We start from the raw sequence: 15750 nt of genomic DNA, 5'->3' as shown, positions 1-15750 counted from the left end.
TAATAATTTAATCTCTATATTTTCAATTTCGTAATAATGTAGTCCTTGAACTTTACTATATAATAATTTAGTCCTTATACTTTAAAATTTATAATGATTTAATCCCTATTTTAAAAATTAATGTTAAATTTGAATAAGATTTCTTACATAGATAAAGCAACAAATTAAATGGAAACTTAATACTTTTATAAAATACATAATCTACATCCTAAAATAATAAAAATTGACATCTAGTTTTAATAATTTCTTTTACGTTAAGGACTAAATTGTTACAAATTTGAAAGTACAAGGACTAAATTCTTACAAACTAAAGTTCAAGGACTAAATTATTACAAAAATAAAACTACATGGACTAGATCATTACAAATTAAAGTTTAGGGACCAAATTGTTACTGTAATAAAAGTATAGAGACCAATAATGTTTTTTATAATCGTATAAATATTAAATATTTGGGATTTGAATGTCTGAGTTTAAAATGTTCAGGATATGTACGATAATCAATATCTGAAAATTAAATGTGTTCAATTTACCAATTTTATATATAGAAATTAAAATTAAATAATTACTTAATTAAATACAAAAAACCAATTATTATAGTCATCAAATAAATTTAACATTATTTAATCAATAAAAATAAAAATAAATGAATACTTTTATATTAAACCTTTATTAAACATAATTTATTTAAGATAATTACTAAAAATAATTAAAATATTGATAATCATCATCATAATAATAATTCATATTAAATACTTGAGATAGCCTAAAATAGTAACTATAAGATATTAGTTAAAATTTATTCAGTCTAATTAATATATTAAACTATATTTTTATTGCTCATCTCCCAAACATAAGACTTTTGCAAAATATTAAAAAAAACCATCCCAGATGAATTTTGAAGTTCCCTAGAGTTTAAAATTTGAAATTATGTAAAATAAATAAAGACATTAAATGTTTGTCTAAAATTCTATGGAAAAACTGTGAAACAAATAGGTCTTGGGAAAATGGAGTGCTAAATTGAAAAATAACCAAAATTGAAAAAGTCTGGTTTATCGATTTTGCGCCTGTAATTAAACTGTATTTACCATTTTTATGCACTTATCTACATATTTCCACCCAGTTTATTTTCTTCCACAAGACCTTTATTTCGCTTTCTAAGAGAAATTTTTGTGGGCATTTATAAGCAAAAACTGCTACCTTATTTCCATGGCAAAGTCTTCCAGAATATGATATCTATTGGCAAAGCTAAAACCAAGTATGTTTGAATGGTTTGGTTTCTAAAGAATCTAAATTTTTTAAATGGATATCAAAGAGGCGAATCAGGTTGAAGTTAAGTTGTCCATCAGTATCAGAATCATATTCCTAAGCTTTGTTCTCACGTATCTCTATAAGCTTTACTAAAGAAAGGATTTATATATATATATATATATATATAGGTCATTGGCAGACACTAATCTACTTCCAAGCTTCAAAGATGCCCCATATCAGAAGCAAAACAAGACCATCAACCACCAAGTTCTTTCCACCTTCCTCTCCCTCTCTCAAAATTTTCACTTTGTCTCTCTATCTAACTGTTCTAAACTATAGGGTACCCTGACCGAGGATGTCGGGACAGGGAAGAAATGGTTCAGGGCGCTACAAAGAAATGAGTAGATAGAAGTTTTATTGAAGGATGGTGGGTGTTTTCACTACCTTCTTTTTCAATGAATCACTTTGAGGAAAAACCAAATCTTACCTTATAAACTCGTGGTTGGATGCAGCCTTTTTGCCGTGTGTTGCTGTTGGCTTTGTGAGGCATGTTGCTGATTCTCCTGGATGATTGTCCCATTCATTCAATATCAATAACACAGATCTAGTGTATTGTATAAATCAACTTTATCTATGAGATAGAGAGTAGAGACTTTTGCTTGTACTTGCCTATGTTTTTCTTGAGCATATACAAGTTTTAGATTTGATTCTAACCAAATCCTTATTCCTTTGTACCAAAAAGGTCCATCTTCCTAACACATGGTAGATAAGGAAAATATATTTAACTCAAACTCCAAAAGATTAATTAACATAGATTGTAATTGTAAAGTTTTTGGTCACTGTTATATTTGAACTCACCTTCCTTGGCTTGTGAAATCTGCTTATTCTTCTTCCAATGCACTGGGTAATCAGTCTGGCTCCTAAATTATACAGGGTCTTCACTTCAACTCTGATTGTAAATTATATCTTTTGGTCCTCCCTCCTTCAGTCCAAGAAAAATCACTCCTAAAATAATCCAAAACTAAAATAATATCATCTAACAAAGAAAATGATGAATAATTTATATAAACAGAGTGAAGGAAAATAGACATCCAAGGAATTTTCAAGTTAGTCAGATACTTACAGCCATTAAGCCATATTCTCAAAGACCTGTTACATCGATGCTGTTACCAGAGTCAAAACAGAGATTGAGTAATTTGAAAGGCCATTGTGATTTTGTGATAAATAGTGTATTGAAATTCAATCGTACTACAAAATTATTCATAGACCACATTTCTTGAATTTTCTTCCTCCTTGCCATGTAGAAAAACACAGCCAATTGAAAGCAGGAAACTCAAATGCCTCAATATCAATGTGAATTATCTTAATGAGTTACATGTGATGCAAAGTACGTACCTTTTCCAAGAGTACTTTCCAGAGTTCTTTTAAGTTCTATAAAAATTTTGAAAAATGCTCATAATAAGCTAAAAGGAAAAAATTTTACCCACAACACAGGATCGATTCTAAAAGTTGTACTACCTTTTGAAAAATCATATCAAATGCACCCTAAATAAAACTGAAGAGTGAATAGACGCAAGGTCCATCCATAATATCTACTTGAATTATATGACACAAACAAGATCATTTCAATGAGGGGTAAAATTACAAGCCAAGTTTAATAAGAAACACAACCCTAAAGACCAGACCTATACGGTACTACAATAATCTTCATATCTAAAATCTCTAACAGTCAAAGCAAGTGCAATGATCCAATATCATAAGATGTTGAATAAGCTATTAACTACAACCATACTGGAGAACACAAGAGCCCACTTTCAAGACAATTAAACATTTAAACCAGTTGGTAAGGGTTAAGTAAACAAGCATCAGACATCGGTAGCTTATCATAAATAACATTCCCTTTAGTTTACAAGCAACACTAGAAGTTACCAATACAAGCTACACAACACAGCACAATCAGAATGTACAAATATTTTATGTTTAGTCATGGCTCCTGTTAATTCCTCATAAGCCTTGGAGTTGCCTAAGATCAAATACAACTTCTCTAACCAAGCTTACTAGGTCATGTACTGCCTTGACATCCATCTCTCCTCATATCTCCCAAAGGAGTTGGCTAAATAAGGTGCCTCCGTAACGTTGAGGGAATCAGGTTCTATTCCGTAATCTGTCAGTGGTCTGTGTTCAAGAACTTCATCGTGACTTTTCACGAAATCAGGAATCTCAACCTCTCCCTTTTTTATATCTTCTGAAAGATACTGAAGGCGGCTCACATACTTGATTTTCCAGTACAATCTACCAAAAGAGAATAAATCTTATCAAACAAAGTACACAATATGTGAAGCATCAATTATTCGAGATATGTGTTAATACAGCACTAAAACTATGAAAATTTCTGCTGCAAAAGCCAATGATAATAAAATTGCAAAAGAAATAGTAGACTTCTCAAAGTTTATGAAATCGGAAAGAAGAAAAGCAATTTCTAACTGAAGCACTTATAAGAAGAATATGGATCCTATCCATCAACCTAAAGCTGGAAAATTATAAAGAAACAGTTTTAATAATGTTATATCTTAATTTAATTAAAGAACAATAATCAAATTCAACAAGTTAGTTACATTTGAAAACCAGTATAGTGAACACACTCACCCGCCACTAAGGAAAAAACGGCCAAAAGTTGCCAAGACAAGCCTCGAACGGAGACCAGGATGTACAAAGTAGAGAACTTGAAGTCTATCCTTGTAATCAGATGGAAGTTCTTCATAAATCCACCTCAAGATGGTGAGGCCTGGACAATTATCATCCTTCTGGGCGGTTGTATGAAAGTACACAATGCAAAATGGACCCTCTGACAATTCGTTCTGGAATTTATGGAAGATATATTTCTTCAGCCGCTCTCCACTTACAACCACAGCTGTGTTAAAAGAAATTTCATATTTAGAAAACACATTGGAGTTATCTGAATTCTTATACAGGAAAATATTAAACGATATTTTCTAAACAGAAGTTTGTGCTATAACCATCAGACCTATCTACTTTTTGGTGATGTCAAGAAGATATGGCCATGAATTGTTCATCAATAACTTAAGAAGATAGAGACTAAGAACACTACTATTAAGAGGTGGTTAACTATAAAATCTTCATGAACCTTTGTAAGGTCTAATTAGTCCAACCTCTAATTCAGTTTTCAACGGGTCTCAAAATTGTTAAACTAAACTAGTTCACAAAGATGATTTATTACATACAAAATTGGAAGTTCGTTGCTTAATTAGAAATTCAATTCGCTTAATAGATACAAGAATGAAAATTTCAAGGACCTATTAAATTTTCTATGAAAATACAGGATTATATAGACAAAAAGATTATGAAACTTGTAAGAACATTAAATTTATCATCTGGAGCTTTACTCAGAAGGGATTTATAATGAATTAGCAATTATTAACACATTAAAATGAAATTAAAATCTAATCAATTATTGATAGACAGTCCCGACCGAATAATTAGGCTGAATTATATACTGTCTAGTGAAGCAAACTAATGAATGAAAACGTAATCGTTCAATCAACTTCAACTACCGCAAAAGTCAAGAGTAATACAGAAGAGCTTCTTTACCAGGGAAGTATTTTCCAACGACGCGGAGGATGCGATTCCCAGTCTTGTCAGAGCCCTCAAGACGGACAAACTGCAAGAGATCGAGATCGGAGAAGTCCTCATCGGAGGGAAGGTTTTGAGCACAATCGTGCCAGTTGTCAGCCTCTTCAGACTCTCTATCTTTATCAGGCAAAAGCTGCCGCGGATCGATGCCGCCATCAGAAGGGAGAATGACGACTGAGAAATCGTTAGGGGTGCTGCCCATCTCTGCTTCGATCTTCTTCTCTCACTTTCACCTGATTTGTCTCGCGCTATTATAGCTGGGATGGAGTTCAGAAGCAAGAAATATCTCGAATTCGTGAAATTATTGAAAGAAAGTTCACATGATTGGACAAGATGATGTTGAGATCGCCATTGTTGGAGCTTTGATTCGAGGAGAGTTGTATAATTGTATTTTCGGAGTTAGGGTTTACAGTATCAGCGTCTTAGGTGATAAAATCTCTCTAATTGTGACGTCAATATTACGAAGATGATAAGATCGACATCTATTTTTTGACTTAAATGATAAAAAATAAACAAGAAAGTGAAATCTTAAAAAAAGCTTCTAACCAATATTTAGAACATTATTTTGTTTTCGATTTTTGTTTTTAAAAATTAAGGTTATCCATCCAAATTTTTTTATTTATTATCTACTGTGATTTAAAAAATTAAGTCAAATTTTAAAAACTAAAAAGATAGCATTAAAAAATTTATTTTATTTTTAAAATTTGACTAATAATTCAACCATAATATTTAAAAAAGATGCATGGAATAATATAATTTTTTAAAAAAATAAAATAAAATGATTACTAGACGAGACCTAAACTATCAATTTTATATTTAAAAGGTATCTAATTTAATAAATAAATAAATCTCTAAGCATGAGTGCCATTTGAACTAGGTTTTTATTGGCCCTAATTTAAAAAAAAATGTCAGTAAATTTCTAAATTTGTATTTTGTGTTTAATGGATGGTTAACATATTAATTTTTTTAAAAAAATAAATATATATTAAATTTAAATTTAAATTTTATATTAAGTAAATCCTAAACCATCCATCCAGAATCTAGTATGTTTAGGCTATCTTTGGGAGTTCACTTTTCCCCTTGTTAAAATGAATTTTCTATACAAGTTGATGTTTGATACACATAAAATTGATTTTAAGAAAAAATCTGAAATCACTAGAAATTGATTTTGAAATCACTAGAAATCGATTTTTGAAGTTTGAGTTGGTGGGTGATATAGGTCGAAGGTTTCAAATGAAAATATAAGAAAGTTGGGAGGAGATGAATCCTATTGGATTGAAGAAAAGATGCTCCAATGGATTCTTTATTCTTGAAGATTCATGATTCAATTTTAATTGCACCATTTAATTAAGAACAAGATCCCGTGATGAAAATTAATACAACACCATAAATTTAATGGTAAAAATTAAACTTTGTATATTTATAATTAATATATCTATTAGTACGTCTATAATGGACTCTTTGAGAGACTCAAATGTAACCAAGATTACTGAAAAACAAAAATGTTAGAATACGTGAGTATCAGAATTATTAAGAAACGGAAGAATGTTAGAACACGTGAGTAATCAAGGGCGCAAGGGAATGGGAAACGTGAAGCATGAAAATGGTTGAAAAAAGAATTGGGATGAAAACGTTCATAATGGAATGAGTTTGATATTATAAATCGAACCTAAAACACTCAATCCAAACATGAACTTTTGAATAATATTACATTACAAATTCATTTTATTACAGATTCCCAAACAATCACTAAGAGTTCAACATCGATATTAATGATTAATCAGAATCTTCTGTAAATACTTAAAAAAAAAATTAAAATAAATATACGACAGTTTAGAAGTATTAACAACGTAAGTATTAATTTAAATCATTTTTATAATTTTTCAACTTCCTAAAATATCTATTAATATTTATACTTAACCGATACTTTTTTTTTTTTCAAAAGATCTGATATGGATATTTCAATTCTTAAATATACCTCACACACACAAGGCCCATTGGCTAATAAGGTGCGATACATTTGTTTTTTTTTTTTTTTTCTTTTGGTTCAATATGCTATATTTATAATTTGGTTTTAGTCAGAGATTTGAACCTCGTACCAAATATGTCTTAACCAATTAAATTTAGATTGATTTTTATTTTTTTGGCTTCAAAATTGTGTAGATGAGAGAATGAACATCAATTTTTTAACTTATAATTAATGTCTTATCCACTAAACTATACTTGAATTGCCATCATATTGACATTATATTTATAAATTGAAAAATAAATAGCATTAGAGAACAAGATAAAGTTTTATAAAAAATGAAAAAAAAAATAGGGAAAACAAAAAGAGATTTCTTTTTTTCTAATATAACAAATGCGAGGAGGGGGAATGAACCTCCGACCTCTAGAGCCGTGCATGCCAATACTACTGAGTCAAACTCACTTCGACAACAAAAAGAGATTGGTATAAATAAAAATATGTCAACACGAGCATAACTCAAGGATAATTAGCAAATACTCACTAAAGTTATATCTTCAAATCCTCACACGATATTTGTGTACTAAAAACACAAATAAATAAAAACACGAAAGGCAATAGACATTTATAACATATAACATATAATAAATGCATAGTATTGATTAACACTATAATATAATTACTTTTTAACATGAAAATATACATAGACATGATAGATAACTCTACAAAGTTAAATAATAAGTTAAAAACTTCCTTGAACTTTCATGAAAGTAACTATTTGATCAAACTTTGGTTCGTAATGATTTAATTCCTATACTTCCAAATTTATAACAATTTAGTCTTTAAATTTCAATAAGAAATGATTTAATCTCTATTCTTAAAAAAAATATTAATATGATTTACAAATTATACTAAAAATAATTATTATTATTTAGTAAAACTTCTTGCACATATATTGATAAATGGTTGGAATCAAATTTATTTACATACTATAAAAACTAAGTCGTTATGTAATAAAAATTGATACATAATTTTGATTAAAAAATCATGATAGAGACTAAATCATTACAAATTGAAAATTAGAGAAACTAAATTGTTACTTTTATCAAAGTTCAAGGATGAAAATAACTTTTTAATCTAAATAATATAACTTTAAACAGCAACAAATAATATAATTATTGGTTGTATATAATGTTATTTTGTCAAAGAAAAAAAAATTGGATATAACATTATAGTTACAACATTTAGTTCATGATTTTTACGTTAATATCTAATTTTTACTTATCTTTTTTTTTTTTTTTTGAAAATGAATGGCTGGCTAAAAATTTTCATTACATTTTCAAAAAAGAAAAAAAAACATTTATATTAAATATTGAGCTCATCCCACGGACTCCACACACCACATATAGCATTAATGGAAGAGAACAAAATTTAGATCAGCATTACTAACAAAATATTTTTTTAGTTTAAGCTATGTTTTGAAACATTTTTAAAACATAAAGAAGTATAAGCTTATTTTTCGAATAAAAAAAAACAAAAAACAAAATGGAGAGCCAATAATAGTACTTTTTTTGTTAACACTATTATGAAGGAAATATAGGTTCTATAGAAGTAAATTCATTAAAATACTTCATTTCTTATATTCTTGATTTTAAAATTTTGAGTGTTTCTCCTCTTTTCCAAGCATATTTCTCTTGCCATCCAAAACAAATATTAAAAGTTATCATAATCCAACATGAAGGACTGAAAAAGATATAAATATATCTCCTACAACTAGCTTCAGTCGTTTTCTTTCATACATAGCTTGCATATTTAAGAATATCCTGGGACAGGGGAGGAAGGGAGTTTACAAGTACCTTGTGTGCATGTCTGCAGTAATTGTGGATACAGATTTCTTGCAGAAGCCCATAATTATAAAATCTGCACTGGAGGCCTAGTAAATACAAGAAGTTCTGGAACATAGATGTTTAAGATAAAAACTAATCACGTTATGGGGGGGGGGTGGGAAATCCAAAAGATGATTGGCAAAACCTGTGTTGATAGGCCATCACCAAACACAACGATAAGTTACATGTGACCTAGTCATATCGCCATCGTAAGTCACTTTCACAACCTGCCCTTTCTCAAGTCCATAATATCGAGCAACAGCATCCATACGTAACATACGAGGAAGCTGCATTATATCAAAAGTAGGCATAAAGACTTGAAGTTGAAGCAACTGTTGGTACTAGTTTAAGAAACAGAGTCCATGAGAATTCAAGAAGCAATTGCACATAGCACTTTGATTCATTTGTATACAAGGTATTCGGCACCTACGTAGAGTTTTGAAGTCTGGAGTTAATATACTAGAGTTAGGAGTCTGTGTTAGAGTGAACACTATTGAAGTTGAGTTATTTAACATTGACTTATGAAATTGGTGGGTCAAACATCCCCTTAACTCCTTTCTGTGATCTCACATGGACAAGTTGATCCAAAAGGCTACGGTAGTATTAATGTAATTGAGATGCAACTGTTTTTGTGCTTTTAACGTGGTAACTCCTGTTACTCAAGTCATAAATGCTGAGGAAAAGAACTCTTTAAAGTTCAATTTATTCCTTCGTTTATCTTTTTCTCCAGGAAAGCTAGATTTCTTTTATAAAAAAAAAAAAGTAAAGATTTTTTTTTTATAAAAAGTAAAACGTTAAAAATCAATAAATTCCCTCTACCAAGCTGAAAAACTATTAACTATTAGTTTTTATCTGAAGCAAGGTATCAAGGAATGGGTCACTTTTTCTTTTTTGATGCGATGGGCTGTCACCTGAACCCAAAAACCCGTATCTTTAAGACTTCTCAATCATTCATTCCCTAGCACTAAGGGAGTGTTTGGTGCATATGTTTGGCTAGAAGCCACACTACACTTGGAGAGAAGCTGCCAAACCCAGGTTTAATTGGAAAAACCAATAGGCTTGAACAGTAAGTCACTAATCAACCTCCCACAGTTTTCATAAACCGAAGCTTTCAACTTGAACCGCAGACAGTTTTCATAAATTCAAGCATCTAAAACCCTTTGCCTAAACCCATAGATTTAAGATACAAAACCCTAGGCTAGGCTTAGGGTGGGTTTCACTTTCTAACACAAACCACATTTGGAAGAGAAGTTCCTAAGCTCAGGTTTAATTGGAGACATCAACCAGCTTGAATACTACAACATTATTTATGTCCCCACATAGTTTTCCTAAACCTGCACCTCATATACAGTTTTCCTAAATCAAAACTTCCTAAATCCTCTCATACACAATTTTCCTGGACCCAAACTTCCTGAACCCTCAGGTTATTGCACCCAAGCTTAAGGTGCCAAGCCAGCAATCCAAACGTCCCCTAATATAGCTTAATGATGTGGAGGACAAAATAAGTCTATGTAGTGTCACACTTTGGATGAGGTTTGCCAAAACAAAATATAGTCTGAAATGAGCACTATATGTCATTTGCTCACTCAAAGTCCCAGTTGTAGAATACTGGAAATATTGGAAGATGTTGGTTGACATGACTCTTATCAGCATTTAGCATAAATATTGAAAAGAAGAAAATGTTGGTCATTCAAGGAAAGCATGTTTAACATGAGAAGGAGATTAATCTACATGCAATCATGCAGAAGGAAATAAAATTCACAATTAAGCAATCACCAATGCAAGATTATAATATTGAAAAATAAACTGTCAAAATATTGCTTGGGGTCTTTTTCAATATCTTGCCTGTTTTTCCTCTATACTGTATTGTTGCAAAAGTTTTTGTTTCTCTTCCTCCGATAGTACTTGATGGTTTGGCTTTAACGCATGCTTTGTGATATTGACGAGCAAGTCAGTAATCTGTGTAACAGACAAAAATAAGAGTGCTATAGAAGTCAAACGAGCAAATATACTAATTTGGTAGCAGACAAAAATTACAGTGAATAGAAGTCATATGAGGAAATATAGAATAATGTCTCAAATTTTGATAAATCATATAACTAGACATATGAACTTTTCATGATTATCAATTTTTTTTTTCTCTTTTTTTCTCAAAACAAAACTACGGTTTCATTATGAAAGGATATACAAGGACAAACAAAAAGAAAACAAGCCCAACAAAAAACAGCGAAACACGACAATAACTATAGAAATGGATTTCAATTCAAAAGAACAAGACTAAGCTCATAATTACAAAAGGGTTAGCCTCAAAAAAAATTGGTTTAGTAACCGAAGCCCATATGGAGGCGATAAACCGCTACCTCCCTAACATCCTCACTCGATCTCTCAACCTTTCTAAGCATTTTGTTATTCCGCTCACTCCAAATGCCCCACAAGGTAGCAAAAAAACCACTCTGCCACAAAATTTTACCCATTCTCTCTAAAGGGAATTCAAAAGCAACTTTTTAAAATGACCAATAACCCTTCAACTTAAGTTTTGATTCTATACAATTGTTTCCACTAGCATAATAACTAAGTATTGATTACAAAATCCAAATTTCATTATGCAATATACAACAGGAAGCAAAGAAATTTGACATATTTCACATCTACTGTCGTTTCTCTCTTATTTGCTCCCCATGGCAACACATTAAAGAAATGGCTGGACTTCTCTATAGTTCTGTGCATGTAGGAAAAGATATCAACTTCATTCTCTAGTGTTTATGCTTGACCTTGTTTAAGGATTGCTAGAATGTAAGAGTTATTAGAGAAACATGGGTTCGTCGATTTCTAACTATATTTAAAATATTATAAGGTCTTCTATCTTTAAAATGTGGGATACTCAACATGCCCCCTCAAGATAGAGCCTCTTGGGTTCACTATTCTTGAGTCGGATCTTGATTGAATACCCGTTTGAACTTCATAGACTTTGATACCATATTAGAGAAACCGAGTTCCAACTCAAAACCGATTGACAATGGGAGGAGTAGCTCTTGTATCTTTTAACAAGAATGAAAATATATCGATATATTAATGATATATCTACGATATATCCGTAAAATCACATATCCGGTAGTGATATTAGGGGATAAGATCTTTTTTCTCCAAATTTCATGATATATCTCCGATATTAGCAATATATCTCCGATATATCTTTTTGTGCTAATATCTTTCGCAGCTTAACAATACCATGGATATTTTGTTGATATATCACAGATATTTTGTGGTTATATCGTGGAAATATCGTGGATATTTCGTCTAAATGTTGTCTAATCTAATTATCTCTTTATATCACTTTTCTTTCTTTTTCCAATACCACGCTTTTCCAATGTGTTGCCTTTTTCCAATTTTCAATCCAAAACTTTCATTCTCAATAAATTAAATTTGGAAATACCAAAACAGAGACTTTGACCACGACCATAAAGCTGGTGGAGCAGGAATTAGCCTATTTATTGGAGAATTTCAATTCACCCATGCCACATAAAACTCCGGCCATGACCATAGAGTTGGTGGGCCAGGAACTAGAGTAATAGGAAAACCTTTCATTCGTAGAAGATCCACACATGATGATGCTTAGATTGATGCTCACTCACTTTTTTTCACTTTTTTCAAGTATGGAGGGATGAGTTTAGACAATCAATATGAACATGGTCAATATATCAATAACAATAGTAACTATGGCTTTTCTCATAGTAACTATAGTAGTTCAAGTGATTGTGGTTCCTATAGTTATAGTGATGGGTTTAAGACATCGATCTATACATGGGGACAACTTCCTCGTGAAAGTTCACTTTTTACTGATACTTGTTTTTCTAGTGCTCAGTTTTTTGAGTTTGTTTTGTCTACTGCTTTTTTTTTATGTAAATTAAAGTACTCTTTCACTCATTTCAGTTTTTTCTTTTTTAGTTAGTAATTGGCGATCCCTATTGTAATTTCTTTGTTTGGGGTTTTCCCCTTATACTTATCAATAAATTGTTTCTTTTACCAAAAAAAAAAAAAAAACTTTCTCGTGAAAGTGATGATGACTCAGACTTAGAAACTCTATGTTATCTACCTTCTTCAGATCATCCCCATCTGAATGGAACACAGTTTGATCCAAGGTATCCTCCTATTGGTAGGATTGGGGTGATGTTGAGACTCATGGATGACATATTTCCAATTATGTAATAAATTTTTAACATACGAGAACTTAGGAGCAATATTGTCATTATCAAGTGAATTATGCTAATGTGGAGCTAATAACTCTTAGATCATCTTTGTGTTATTGAATCTTGTATTTGACCTTCATTTTGTATGACCTAGACTTTATTAATAAAAAATTCAGTTTATAATAATTTTTTTGGTCTTCAATATTATCTATTATTCCATTACCAATTATATTTGGCTTCTAATTATAGATTTATATGCTTAAAGTCATAGTTTATTACTTAAATAAGTATGTTCTAAAACTTCACTAAAAATTTCACAGTATTTTTAAGAATTTCCGTGATATCCATGATTCCTCCAAGAATATCCATCGATATTTAAATATCCATCGATATTTAAATATCTATCGATATATCCGTAAATCTGACTTACCGATATTTACACCGATAACGATATTTTCGTCCACGTCTTTCAAAACCTCCCTTCTTTCCAATGTGCGATCCTCAATAGAAAAGACTATATTTTTACATTCATAGTCCCCATGAAGTAGTGATTGAAGGCTTCTTTCTCTTTAGCCATGATAATATTTTCTTACTAAAAGTTAATGGAAGAGATTTATAATATGTTATGCTTCTCAATACCCAAGACCTCTAGTTCTTTAAGTTATTTCTCTTTTCTACCATGGAAAACTCTTGTTCCCTCACCTATATAGTGTTCTAGGGCTCGCTAATGTCGATGCCAATTTCATGGAATGTGATTAATGATCCAGTTGATATTTAATTTAACCAGCTCCTGATGTTACTGAGATAACGACTTCAGCAGTGTCCATTGTGAAGAATACACAAAAAACTGAAGTATGAAGAAAATACTAAAAAACAAAGCATGACAACAAATAAGTGACTCGTTGAAACCAAGTATTCACCAAGATGCTACTCGCATACGCAGCTTCAAGAAACAAACCTGGAATATTTCAACCTTGAACGAGAAAAGCTCAACTGCTTTCATGGCCTGGTTTGTAATTTGATTTTGCACAATTAGAATGAGACCATGCAAAGAGTCCTTATTAGCAATTTGGCCAGCAATATTGCGAATAGCATTAACTTTCACAGCACCAGTCCCACAAAATATCACGAGGACCTGCAAAATCAACATCAGTTTTGAAATAACAAATACTACGAGAAGGTGCTGTATTTATATTGTCAGCCTTTCTAATATTTTCCAATAATTTGTATGTTTCGTCCACGCTTAGTAAAATATTTCTCTCAGTAATCCGTCCCAATGAAACTTCACTCCATGATCACAATTCGCAACAACCATTTCTGTAACCCATCATAAAACATAAACTAGTAGAGAAGGGTAATCCAGTAGCAATTTAGTCCAGTTCATTCCCACGATAATAGAAAAAGAAAACATGCATCATTATCCTCATAACAAAATCTAAAAGAACTCTGCATTGTCCGCCCTAATTTGACTAAGTCAAACAAGACGCGCGAAGGAATTAACAATGCAAGAAGCAGTGGAGTCTTACTCTTTTGGAGGGATCGGAGCGATGAACGGCGGATAGTTTAAGGCGATCAACGTCGGGGGATTGACCGTAAATTTCTCGGAATTGTTGAAGAGAGAGGTCGATATCAGAGGAGTTGAGAGTGTAACCTCGGTCCCTAAGCATCTCCAAGACTGTTCTGCGAGAAAGAAAGTATCTGTGGCTTTCAGTGGTGCCATTGTCGATGTAGCTACTCAAGCAAGTGCCAAACTCCACTTCATTCGGCTCTCCCTCAAACCCATCTTCCTCCATTTTCGCTACCTCTCTCCGCGAATAGAGCGTAGCTCTGTTTTTTCTTGGTTTAGAAATGGGAAAAGAGTTCAAAAAAATTAAGGTTAAATTAATCCCAAAAAATAAAAAGAATAAACCCTAAACTATATAATTGGTAGGTGTTCAAATAATACGACTATCCACCCTAAAATATAAGAGTTGAGTTGGGTTAGTTTTGTTTTTGGATTGGATTTAGTTGAATTTTTTTTTTTTTATTGGATTGAGTTGGGTTGACCCAACCTAACTCGAATTATATATGGGAAATTATTTTGAAATGGTAAAACTGTTGAAAATATTTACAAGATATAGCAAAATTTTAGAACTTGATAGACTATCAATATCACTAATAGATATTGATAGAAGTCTATCAATGTCTACCAGCATTTATCATTGATAGTTCTAAAATTTTGCTATATTTTGTAAATACTTTAGTTTAATTTTCTATATTTAAAAACAACTCTATATATATGTGTGTGCATGTATTTCTCTTTGTTTGATTACTTTACATTGATTAATTTGTGAATTTTTAATATTTTTCTTATAAAATCGTTATGATATTTATCTTTGTATAAAGTTTGTAATAAATATCATAGATATTTGGTATTTAGCATTTGAATTTTGTGAGATTTTAGTTATTAGTCATATATTGTATAATAAATTTACATATTTTTCATTAAAAATAAAAATAAAAAAAGTTATAACCCGACAACCCAACGAATTTTAAGAGTTGGGTTGGGTTGAAAACTTTATTTGGGTCATTTGGTTTGTCAATCCAACCAACCCGAATTTTCGGATTGGTCCAAAAAATACCTTAAACCCAACCCAACCCATATACACTCGTAATAATTGGTTTCAAATTTTCAATTATACTCGGTGGCAGATCCAGAGAATCTGAAAAAGAAAATAGAGTTAAGAAGTAAGGCTTGAACCCAAGTTTGAAGGAGCCAAAAGCTATTTTTACCATCAGGTTAGTTATTAGTATTAGCATTATGTCAGTTTATAT

The 15750-nt window shown here is 31.2% G+C and overlaps 2 protein-coding genes and 1 long non-coding RNA gene across 4 annotated transcripts; 1 reads left to right on the top strand and 2 right to left on the bottom strand.

The window, feature by feature from the left end:
- Positions 1-765: 765 nt before the first annotated feature.
- On the top strand, positions 766-3285 carry LOC120091529. The gene is made up of 2 exons (XR_005485728.1): positions 766-1676; positions 1762-3285. It is a non-coding gene; the product is annotated as an uncharacterized LOC120091529 (long non-coding RNA).
- LOC120091528 (ganglioside-induced differentiation-associated protein 2) lies at positions 3100-5291 on the bottom strand. The gene is made up of 3 exons (XM_039049603.1): positions 4859-5291; positions 3896-4160; positions 3100-3541 (listed from the first exon to the last, which is right to left on the bottom strand). Exons 1-3 carry the CDS (start codon positions 5100-5102, stop codon positions 3307-3309), a joined length of 744 nt encoding a protein of 247 aa, XP_038905531.1. The 5' UTR covers positions 5103-5291; the 3' UTR covers positions 3100-3306.
- A 3217-nt stretch (positions 5292-8508) lies between these two features.
- LOC120090003 (DNA-directed RNA polymerase V subunit 5A) lies at positions 8509-14800 on the bottom strand. Of its 2 annotated transcripts, XM_039047475.1 has the most exons (5): positions 14463-14800; positions 13895-14071; positions 10595-10708; positions 8895-9036; positions 8509-8796 (listed from the first exon to the last, which is right to left on the bottom strand). In XM_039047475.1, the coding sequence occupies exons 1-4, from the start codon at positions 14727-14729 to the stop codon at positions 8911-8913; spliced, it is 684 nt and encodes a 227-aa protein (XP_038903403.1). In that variant the 5' UTR covers positions 14730-14800; the 3' UTR covers positions 8509-8796; positions 8895-8910. The 2 variants fall into 2 exon arrangements, with proteins under 2 accessions (XP_038903403.1, XP_038903402.1); XM_039047474.1 differs by having other exon boundaries at positions 8509-9036.
- Between the last annotated feature and the right edge of the window lie 950 nt (positions 14801-15750).

Source organism: Benincasa hispida, chromosome 11 (assembly GCF_009727055.1).
Source record: "Benincasa hispida cultivar B227 chromosome 11, ASM972705v1, whole genome shotgun sequence".
Classification (NCBI taxonomy): Eukaryota; Viridiplantae; Streptophyta; class Magnoliopsida; order Cucurbitales; family Cucurbitaceae; genus Benincasa; species Benincasa hispida.
The sequence above is the reverse complement of the archived record's forward strand: the minus strand, read 5'-3'. Positions and strand labels throughout refer to the sequence as shown.

Excerpts from the sequence above, each read along its gene's own strand:
- LOC120091528 (XM_039049603.1), bottom strand. The coding sequence starts at position 5,102 with ATGGGCAGCACCCCTAACGATTTCTCAGTCGTCATTCTCCCTTCTGAT. Across the intron at positions 4,161-4,858 it reads CGTTGGAAAATACTTCCCTG|CTGTGGTTGTAAGTGGAGAG; the intron begins GTAAAGAAGCTC and ends CTTTTAACACAG. Across the intron at positions 3,542-3,895 it reads CGTTTTTTCCTTAGTGGCGG|ATTGTACTGGAAAATCAAGT; the intron begins GTGAGTGTGTTC and ends CTCTTTTGGTAG.
- LOC120090003 (XM_039047474.1), bottom strand. The coding sequence starts at position 14,729 with ATGGAGGAAGATGGGTTTGAGGGAGAGCCGAATGAAGTGGAGTTTGGC. Across the intron at positions 14,072-14,462 it reads GCTCCGATCCCTCCAAAAGA|GTCCTCGTGATATTTTGTGG; the intron begins GTAAGACTCCAC and ends TTGATTTTGCAG. Across the intron at positions 10,709-13,894 it reads TCAAGGTTGAAATATTCCAG|ATTACTGACTTGCTCGTCAA; the intron begins GTTTGTTTCTTG and ends TCTGTTACACAG.